At 45.9% G+C, this 11,081-nt stretch overlaps 1 protein-coding gene across 1 annotated transcript in view; it reads left to right on the top strand.

The window, feature by feature from the left end:
* Nucleotides 1–1,393: 1,393 nt before the first annotated feature.
* The window catches only part of KCNK13 (potassium two pore domain channel subfamily K member 13), a 47,816-nt gene continuing 38,128 nt past the window's right edge, over nucleotides 1,394–11,081 (top strand). Inside the window, exon 1 of the mRNA XM_072337158.1 lies at nucleotides 1,394–1,855. Within this exon, the coding sequence (XP_072193259.1) occupies nucleotides 1,513–1,855 (343 nt within the window). The 5' untranslated portion in view covers nucleotides 1,394–1,512. The remainder of the gene's footprint in view (nucleotides 1,856–11,081) is intronic.

Genomic DNA, 11,081 nt, shown 5'->3' with positions numbered 1-11,081 from the left:
GGCGTATTGAAATGCTCAGCCTGCTGTGTGCCAGTGTCACATATTTATGAAGGCTTTCTTTAGTTTCAGATTTGGTTGTTGTTGTTAATGTCAAGGTTATGAAGTCTCAAAAGCAGTTTTGCTCAGCCTCAGAAGTAATGAAGGAGCACTATTCGCTTTGCTTCCCTAGCAAGGCACTTCTTTACATATAAAAGTTACATGGGAGTAAACTGCAGCTCTTATATGTCTCCTCCAAAGGTAAGCAGTGCATTTTGGTTAAGCTTTATAACTTCTGAATGTAATGCTTAATTAAAAAATACTTACACTATCAGTGAGATACAGAAACTAAGTATCTGTCTGAGCCTTATTATTTAACTTTATCAGCAGGAGGTGTTTAGTCTTCCTCTTTTTCAGCCATTTAATGTCTTCTAGCATCACTCCTAACTTTAACTGCCGTATGCCAGTGTGCTCTGAAGATCAATGAAGAGGAGAAAAAACAACCACCCTGCAATATGATGTGTTACGTGTCACCTGTGAGCAACAGTACATATGAAAAACAAAGAGGAAGTTTGGATCTCCCTCAGCTGTTGGTGTGGCTCCTCTCTCAAAAACCAGGGCTCAGGCCCAAGCTGCAAACACACCCTGGGACGGATGGCAGCTTACACTGGGTGTGCCACTGCCTGTTGTTAAGGGACTTGCGTAACCATTCCTATCTGAGTTCCTATTGCGCTTGTGCTGCAATGTAATTAGTGGGAAAAGGGGGGTAAAGAATGACATGTAGTATTATCTCACGAATCTGCGTTCTAAAATAAAATACGCGCATACTGTGGTTATTTCTACGGAAGGTTTTGACCGTGAGTGCTCTGACACCGATAATAACACAACTTAGAGCTGCGCTTGAGTTGAAGATCCGCGCCTGTGCTCCACACGCCGCTCCTTCGAAGGCAGCGCGCAGGAGAGCGCAGAGCCAGTGCTGAGGGAACAACCTGCAACGACAGAGGTGCCCTCTTTCGGCAACGCGGAGTACTGTGCTTCGTGCTCCCATGGCACGAGGATACCAACTTCGGGTTCCCGCAGCAGCCCCGAGGTGCAGCAGCCCCACACGGCGCCCGCTGGCACGCTCACATCCGCTGGCACGCTCACATCCGCGGACTCACCGCAGCTGCCCGCGCCCAAAGCCACGCGACGGCGGGGCGGGGAGGCCGCCCCCCTGCGGGCCGGAGGCCGCGACAGGTGCCGGCCCTGCGCGGGTGGGCGTCGGCCGAAGGGAGATTCCCTCAGACGCGCCTCGCGAAGCACCGGGACGGCGAGCGCTGCGCCCCTGCACCCCCCCGGCGGACATCGGCGGGCGGGCAGGAGGCGCTTGGCGGTGTCCCTGCGCCCCTCTGCGACGCGCTCGGGGCGGGGGAACGAAGGGGATATGAAACTCGCCGCGGCCCATACGGCGCTGAGGGGCTGCGAGGTGCGGGCGGCGCCGCGATGCCCGGCGGCGGGAGGGCCCCGACGTAGCGGCGCGGTGCCGCGGGGCGGAGGATGGCGTGCGGCGGCGGCGGCTGCTGCTGCTCGGGCGCGGGGCGACTGAACGCGGACAACGCGCGGTTCCTGCTGCTGGCGGTGCTGATCGCGCTGTACATGCTGTGCGGCGCCGCCGTCTTCTCGGCCATCGAGCTGCCCGGCGAGCGGCGGGCCAAGCAGCGCTGGGAGGAGCGGCTGCAGAACTTCACCCGCCGCCACAACCTCAGCCGCGCCGAGCTCCGCGACTTCCTCCGCGAGTACGAGGAGGCGAGCGTGGCCGGCATCCGCGTCGATGACATCCGGCCCCGCTGGGACTTCACCGGCGCTTTCTACTTCGTGGGCACCGTCGTTTCCACCATCGGTGAGTGCCGGAACGCGCTGCGGCCGGTGCGCGGCCTCTCCCCGCCGCGTGGGGGATCCGGGTCGGACGGGGCGGGCGGCCGCCCCTCCTCGGAACGCAGCGCCGGGCTCGTGTCAGCCAACGGGTGCGTGTGCCGCGCGCTCCTCTGCGAGCGAACCGAGCGGGGTCGGGCCGAAGGGTCCCGAGGGGCGGTAGGGAGACGCCGGGGGCTGTGGGGGGAATGCGAAGATGTGGAAGACCGCCGGGCGGTGGTGGAAGGGGCCGGCACGCAGTGCATCACCCGGGGGCTGTCGGCAGAGGGGCTGCGTGCGGACAGCGGTCCGCGCCGTTACCGCCGCGGTCAGTGGGGCCGCTGCCTCTTGTTAGTAGTATTTCCAGTTAGCATCGGTTTCCCTCCACGTGAGAAGCGCTGGGAGGAATGGCAGCAATTCTTCCTGGCGGCAGGTGAGACGCCTCACCCTGCGTAGGGTGGGCGAGCGTTGGCCCGGCCGGCTGTTGCCACTGAGTGCTGCCCCGTGGTTCTGCTCAGCCTTCCCCGGTGCCGGGTTCCTTACAACCGGAGGTAATTTGGTGGTGAATGGTGCAGTCGGGCTGCCGTTGTGTTACCTCAGGGCATCAGGTGTGGGTGCTCTGAGTCCTTACACCTTCGTCTGGATGACCTCAGAAGTGTGCTTACATGTTCAGCTGAGCTACTACTTTAAAATGACTTACAGTATTTAGTCGGTACTTGAGAACTGTGTTTGCCACTGAGACATCTCCCATAAGGTTTGTGTGGTGTATGACTGAAGTACGGTGGTGATCCTAACCTTTGCTATTGCAATAGAAGCCCAGGGAACAGAGCTGGGAGCACATCTCCCCTGCTCACCTCCATTCCTAGGGGAGGCATCCACTCTGCAGTTACTCTCTCACAGGTGTTTGAAGAAGCCAGAACTTGTAATGTTGGAGATCCCACAAAGAATCACACTCAGTGCATAACCACCTTCACAAGAAAAAACACTTCTTCCCAGTATGTACCATACTTAGTGATTTCCCATGTTTTTTGACTTGTTCTCTTTAAACACAGAGGATGGCTTTTGTGTATGTGTGTGTGTATGCACAAAGGCTGTAGCCGTGTGACCCTTTTCCCAATCCAGAGAACCACAGTACTGTAAAACCACTTTGCAGCGATGCAGTTAATTCTCACCTGTAATACTTGGTGCCAGTTCTTCTGAGTGTTAATATTTATTTTTTCTTGCATACAAAGATTGCTAAGGGGAGCAGAGTCTCTGTGGTCTCATTAGCTGTAATTACTTCAAGGACAAGCACCACTTAGCCACTCACACTTCCTAGTAATTCCTCTGATTCCCATTGCCTACAATTTAGCACTGTGTTTCTGCAGATGATATCACAGAGAACCATTTTCCTTCAGATCGTATATGGTCAGTACTCTGAAGGTTTACCTCTCCGTGTCTTCTTTTGGCCTGGCTTTGCTCTCAGTCTCATCAGTGGTGTTGTTTTCCCAGTTTTATCAGTTTCATCATTCCTTCTTAATCCTGTCAGTGCTATCAATCTTATGCATTTTCAGTCTTATCATTGGCATCACTCTTCCTTAACCTTCTTAGAAGTGTGGCTGTTCTGTGAGGCTGGCTGTGTGTTCCAGCACTTAGCCTGTAACGGACAGGACTCTCTGGGTGCTTACAGGACACCGGTGATGTTATCACTTCCCTAAGGCTGCACCACACAGGAGCTCTCTCCTGCCTGCTCTGCAAGCACATATTTGTTTTTCTTTACTGTATTGTGGCTGGTCCTAATGCAAGGCTGTGTTTTACGTGTCTCTGATCAACAGCATGGCTCTCTTCTTGTCCCCTTCTGAAGGCCCACATCTTCTTTCATGCCCTATTACAGTGCCTCAAAATCGGTGTATGAATCCATCTGGGACCTTGGTAGGTGGAGGAAACTGAGAGGATTCTTTCTTGTGTTTTTCAGTCTGTTCTTCTGGTGGCTACAGCCATTTCTACAGCTAAGTAACATACAGCTTCCAGCTGAAAACCCTTTTTCAGGAATCAGTGCTGTTATAGTACATTCCTTTTATCTTCCTGTGTTTGTACTATTTACCAGTATCAGAGATTTTATTTGAGCAGGTAAATTGTTGCAAAAGCAGCCATCTTTTATTTCTTCTGTAAATTCTATATTATTTTTTCTCATACAACTGGTGAAAATTAGTTTACTACTGTGCTGTAAATGCATTTCTTTTGCAGTGAGTAAGGAAAATCCAACCACTTTGGTATACTGCTGAAGCATCACTGAGGCATTACCTATAGCATCAACTGCTTACTTGAAACAGAACTGGCAAGATTTATCATTGTGGGGTTTTGTCCCTGAGAGGAAAGAAAAGAGGTTTGTAATATCTAAGAGGATGATACTGTCTTTTATTAAGTCTCACACAAAATATTTCTCACCTAGGTATCAGCTTTTGATATCACTGCATTGAGTCAGGAGTTTGAAACTAAATATAACTGACCTATATTCATTTGTTGAGAAAATACAAAACTAAGCAGAGCTGTACTAATAAAACATGATGTTTGTTTCAGTGAAGTTATTTGAAGTTTGTTCTGTAGAAGGTTTTACTCAGCCTGTAACTCCTCACTTTGATGTGTCTTCTGCTTAATGTGATCCTGCACTGAGCACTTGGATTATCCATATAATGGAAAGATTAGAAGTTTAAGAAGGCAGCCACCAGCACTTGCCCAACTAGGAGATGATCTGCACTGGACAGATCCTGAAAAAGATAGAGGCAAAGCCTTTCCATCAGTGAGGGCAGCTACCTGTTGGGAGGAGCCCATGTGTGCGGAGTAAACGAATCGTAAAATATCCTGAATTGGAAGAGACCTACAAAGATCATTGAGTCCAGCGCCTGGCTCCATGCAGGGCCACGTGTGTTGCAGGCTATTCCATAAACCCACTTTGTTTTCCAGGTTAGATGTGTTCCACTTTCCATATAATAAGACCAAGTTGGATGGGACCCTGGGCATCCTCATTGAGTGGGTCGCAGCCCTACCCATGGCGGGGAAATTGGAACTGGATGATCCTTAAGGTACCTTCCAGCCCAAGCTGTCCTATGGTCCTGTGATAATGTACTGCCCCTTTTTGCTTAGAAATCAGGAGGTAGTAATGTCTGAGAGATCAAAGCAGTTTCTTTCTTAGCAGGGTCTTGAAGCAGCATCTCTGTGTCTCAGCAGAATGCCCTAACCACCAATCTGGGCAAGAATTTTAAGAGGCTCTCAGTATTCTCAAATGAAGTTGTTTCATGTTGCATAGACTAAAGAAAATCTTCCTTAGGCTAGGAAGTATAACAAAATCTGAATCTCGGTTTGCACTTCAGTGAATGCCACTTCTATACTGAAGGGTACAGCAGTTGGTAGGCTTCAGGTGCTCAGCAGTTTTGGACTGTAAGATCATAGCCATCAGCAGGCACTTGGTTATCTTAGGACCTCTGTGGTGACTTGGGACAGTAGTGGCTCCAGAAGGCAGGGAGGTGCTTGAATGTTGGATCATTGCTTCTCATTCATGGTTGGCACCTTGACATCCTCAATTCCACTTGAAATAGGTGGATGCTGCTACCCCTGACTGATACCTAGGGCTGGCAGCATGGGGTATTTGCAGCATGTCCTCCTCTGCTTTCTGAAATGCTAAAAAAACACCAAAACAGTTATTAACTTCAGTTGTATCAAGGGAAGAACTTATCATTAATGTCTCCTTATCTCATGTACAACTGTCTTTCTGTAAATAACAAAATCAAAAGGAATTTGTTTCTTTTTCTAAGGAAGAACCCTGTCCCCATCTCAGCCGGTATCACAGGATTGATAAAAAGCTGTTTATTTTAACTCTAAAAGACAAAAAATATATCTTGAATGTCATGGTAAAGGGATGGCCTAAAGAGAGTAACTGGTCAAACTGGTGTGTGGTGTATGGTGTATGCGTTGTGTTTGACCACCCTCACAGCAAAAGAGGATATTCAGTTTGTGCCCATTGCTTCTGAGTGAGCAGTGAGGCAAAGGAGGAAGTTCTAGCATTTTCATGAACTGAGTTGCATTTTCTGGAGAAAAAAAAAAAAGTTAAAATTAGAATCCTTCCTCTCTGCAAGAAGCCGCAGCATGTTGTTCTGGAGACATGCAGTCTTGGTGCAGGGTAAGTGGAGATTTGTCCTCTGATGTGTTACTTGTGGCCCAGGGGGTGAGATTTGCTTGTGGGAAACACCTGCTATTGAGGGACGTTACATACAAAAATGAAAAGAAGGAGAAGGAATACTGTCTAGCAGAACACCAGGGTTGTGTTAGGCTACAGCCTGCAGCCTTCAGGTTACTCTCTCTGTACCATCTGTGCAGTAAGCCAAAGAGTGGCAGCTGCCTTGTGTGCGCCACTGGTGGCCAAGGGCCTGGTGACACAGAGACCAAGGGACGTGCCGTTACCAACCAAACCCGATCTGCATGCCAAAACTACTTGAACTTGTGCAACTCGAGGTACATTGTTCTTCTAGATAACGCTTTCCTTCTTTCAATACTGTTTATGCTGCAAACAGTTCTAATGATTCAAAACAGTGACCTGCTTTAGCCAGTGAGCCGTAACTGAGACCAAGTAATCCCAGGTGGGACAATGAAAGCTCACAGGAGTTGTGCTTTCCTTTTCATAGATTCATTCATGTTCTGGATTTTTCTTATGGTGGATTCTGGAGTTTTCTTCATGCTGAGTCAGCACTTTAACAACATTGTGCATGTGCAGCATGTCCTACTGTTCAGAGACAAGCAATAGAAGTCAGTGCTTTTAGTCATGCTTGTATTTGTGCCCCACATTCATTAGAAGTGTCACCTTCATTTTGTCCTGTGGCTCTCATCTCTGAATGTTAGTTCCTACTTATGAACTTCAGAAGGTCCTGGTCCTGATCCTGAACCCTGACCTGAATGAAAGCCCTTGCACATTTCCTTTTAAAGAGGTCCCTCTTTTTCCTTAGAAATGGGGGCACACAGCTTTTATATAAAAGCGTGTGTATAAAATTCTGCCCTGAGAGTAGAAGTTTGGGTTTCAGTTCCCTGCTCTGTCCCCTCTCCTAACTATATTTGCTGAGGACACGGCCTGCACGCCTGTTCACCTGCATTTGGTGGAGGACGTTGAGCACATAACTTTCAGTTTCATGGCTCCTTTACTGACTCCAAGATGTGTTTCACCAGGATTGCTCCCAGTGATGGAGACTCCTGTGAGTATCTCCTTGTTCAGATGGGGGCTGTTTCAGGCATTCTCAGGTGCTGATCTTCTCCCAGCAGCCTGCAGTGACCAGATTGTGCTCATGGAGCCACTGAGCTTCTGAATCATTTCCTGGGTCTAAAGTGCTTCTTGTCATCTTGCTGTACTTGTCAGCAGAAGTCCTAAAGATTGCACTGGGCTGCTCGGGTTCTCCTTCAGCTTTATATATGTGTATATATATGTGTGTGTATATATATATATATGTGTGTGTGTGTGTGTGTGTGTATATATGTGTGTGTGTATATATATATGTATATATATGTATGTATGTATATATATATCCAACAAGAACCAGTGGTTCTCCTGCTTTCCTTAGTTGTAGAGCTTCCTGAAGGATGGAAATGTCAGAGCAGGTCGTGACTACTTCAGTTAGTATGACATCCACTCTCCCTTTGAATCCAGTGCATCCTGCAGTGTCTGACTTGATCATAGTTCCACATGATGTTGGAAATGTGGAATGCAAGAAACTGAATGCCATGTCTGATGTTTTCTTCTCTTTTGGCATGCTTTAAAAGTGATTAGCTTCTGAGATGACGAAGGTTGGTAGGTATTCCAAGATCTCACACTTTCAGTGCAGAAACTGAATTCTGATAAGCAGAAATTGTGTACGAGAAAGGACTCCATAAAAACATTATTGTGATAATTAATGTATCAATAACTGTATGGATAATTTAAAATGAAAAGCATGTCTGGTGAAGTAATACTCAGCAAGGAGATTAAACTTAGAAGGGAGGATCTTTCATACTTTTCGTATTTTATGAATATGAAAGAAACAAGGTGAAAAACAAATGTTCCACTGATTGCTTTGGAGGTTGTTGTGTTGTTTTTGTTTCCAGAGGATATTGAAGCACTTCTGCAGGCCTGCATTGTGTAAATAGAGCTGGGCTGCTTTCCTTTTTATTTATTTATTATAATTTCTTTTTTTCCAAATAATGTAGCAGTTGTATTCAGAGTGCCAAGAGGATTTTAATTAAAGATTGAAATACTCTCTTATTACATGTCTTTAAAATGGAGCTACAGCAGAAAGAGGAACGACAAGGATTGCTCAGTGCCATCAAGAGGAAGCAGAAAACAACCAGAAAAGATGAAATTAGAAGCAGCAAAAAACAAGGAGGTTTATTTGTCATGCAGGCAACTGGCAGAGTTTAAAAAAAGAAAGAAGGAAGAATCTTTTCTCTTTTGTACTGATACTTTAACGGGAATGTGTTTTTCCTAGTGTGTGTGAGAAAGGCTCGTGCAAGTTATAAGACATCTATAAAACCTGGCTTCAAGTAGTACTAATCTGAAAGCCCTGAGAGCCTAAAAGACATGCTTTTGGAAAACAAATATGGGACCAATTTCCTTCCTTTGGGCTTGAGGGGGCAGTTCAGGAAAAGCACCTCTGGAGCAAAAGGCTCTTCACATTCGGTATCTTCTGTCTCTCTCCGCCTGTCTTCTGTTTGCTAAGAAAGATGCTCAGGGTGATGCTTCAGGGAAGTTGCTGGTAAATTGAGACAGACCTGTTGGAGCGCATCCAGACAAGGGCCACAGAAGTGATCCATGGAATAGAACACCTCTCCTATGAGGACGGGCTGAGAGAGCTGGGGCTGTTCGTCCTGGAGAAGAGAAAGCTGTGATGTGACCTGAGAGCAGCCTTTTAGTATCTAAAGGAGTGCTACAGGAAAGGAGGGGACAGACTCTTTAGAAGGGTCTGTGGTGACAGAACTAGGGGAAATAGCTTCAAACTTAAACAAAGTAGATTTAGGTTGGATATAAGGAAAAAGTCTTTTACAGTGAGGGTGATGAGGCACTGGAACAGGTTGCCCAGATATGTGGTGGATACCATGTCCCTGGAGACTTTCAAGGTGAGGCTGGATCAGGCTTTGAGCGACCTGATCTAGCTGTGAATGTTCCAAGTCATCCAACTTTACAGGAGATATCCTAACTAGATCAGTTGAATCAGTGTGTACTAATCCATCTGTTTCTCTTCCCAGAAAAAAAACAAATGAGATTCCAAGTGCAAAAGTTCATAATTATACTGGTGATGCTGAAAATTAGATGACTAAATCCCACCATAGCAATGTGAAGATGGGCGCCTGGAAGGCAGCAGAATCGAATCAGCGCACCTCTGTTGGCAACACTGACTGAAGCTTTTCTGCCACAGGTTCTCCCCCTTAAATAAGTGCTTAAAAGCATTCTGAAATCTGCGGTGGAACTAATTTTATGCATTGTGCTCTCTCAAGAAGATCAAGATGAGACTGTTTTGTCCAGGGCATAGGACTTGATCCCAGTAGTACAAATTCTCCTACAGGTTTTTGAAACATAAAAACAACTTAAGAGGAAACTGTTTAGATTTGACTGTAACCTGGCTGCGGTGTAAATGCAGAAGACAGCTTCAGTGACCACGAAGTGGCAAAGTTATTAATGTATGGAGAATTAACCTAGGAGAAGGGAGAAGAAGAGAAAACTAAGGGACTTCAAGTGCAAAAGTTTTATTAAACTCGGACATTTGCAGTGTGCAATCTCAGAAGAACCTCAAGTAAAGAAAAACAAAGGCAGACTAGGAATTTCTCAGATGGAAGATTCTAATGATGCTGCCTCAAGTATAGAAAGAGGACAAGAACTGCAGTAAAAGACCACCATGTCTAAATTTTAAATTAGTTATAGATTTGAGTCATATAGGACAGAGGCATACAGGAAATGGTCCTGTGATCATGATGAAAACGGAGCAGCTGGAAACTCTTTTCTATGAACAATTTTCACTGAATCAGTCAGAATAATGTATCTAATGGGGCTCTGCAGGGGCATGCTGCTTGTCTGCAGTCCAGAACTGCTGCTGGGGGGAAAAAAAAAAAGAAAAAAAAAAAAAAAAAGAGGGGAAAAAAACACATTAAAATGTCTGAAGAAGCGTTCAGTTGGTATTTTCACTATATTCTGTTCTGGAAAGCATTATCCAGAACAATTTTCATGTTTGGGCTGCTGCACTTCTAGAAGGAAGTAATTGGTATGACCAGACATCTTGAAGACAGAACTTATACCAGAGCTGGGAGAAGTCAGGAATTTCAGTAGCTGAGAGTAGGGAGTTTTTGAATGAAAACAAGTATGATATGTGAAAATCCTTTGCAAGAGGGATTTAATACTAAGTTCACAGAAGTTCGGATGTAAGTTAGTGGGGCTTAAACTACAACAAAGACAGTCTAGGTTACACATAAAAAATTTCCTAACACAAGTGCGGTGTGAGTCAGTTGTGGAGCCTCCCTGGTGAGAATCCATCACTGCAGTCCTTTAAGAGCAGGTTAACCAGACATCCCCAAGAATGTCATTGGAAACTTTAACTCCATCTTTGAGCGGGGAATGGACAGCATGACCATTTAATGCCCCTTCAGAGGTTCTGTGATGGTATCTATTCATGCTCCCTGTTAGCCTCCAAAAATGAAGGCTGTGCATTCTCCCACTGCATTTAGAACTTTATTCTTCATCAATTTTCCCTTGTATTTTTAGGGTGCAGATGAAAAGCATTTTGTGGCAAATTTGCAGTGAGCATGCAGATTTAAAAATAAGCTTTAAACCTTCAGGAAATCAGAGTAAGATTTTAATACTGGAATGAAACAGGCTTTGACATGTGCAAGTATGTTACCCTACTTAGTATACTTCTCAAATTAAATAAACTTTACAGCAACCTGAAATAGAACTGATCATGCACTGAGGAGCTCTAAATTAAAGCAGTGACGTCAGATACAACAATATCTTTACTGCTCATAGAATGAAAATGATGAGATGGAAAACAATCCATTAAAAGCATAGCATAGTGTATATGAACGTTTACAATAATGTGAACATTTACGCATGTACTTGTGTGACTGAGAGACAAAGAGCAGGAGGAAAGTCCTATTGCTCTTATTCAACAGATAAAGAGTTAGGGCAGTTAAATTACTTTTAAACTGAGTAAAGGGAGGAAGAGCAGTTGTGC

This window comes from Excalfactoria chinensis, chromosome 5, assembly GCF_039878825.1.
Source record: "Excalfactoria chinensis isolate bCotChi1 chromosome 5, bCotChi1.hap2, whole genome shotgun sequence".
Taxonomy (NCBI): domain Eukaryota; kingdom Metazoa; phylum Chordata; class Aves; order Galliformes; family Phasianidae; genus Excalfactoria; species Excalfactoria chinensis.
The sequence above is the reverse complement of the archived record's forward strand: the minus strand, read 5'-3'. Positions and strand labels throughout refer to the sequence as shown.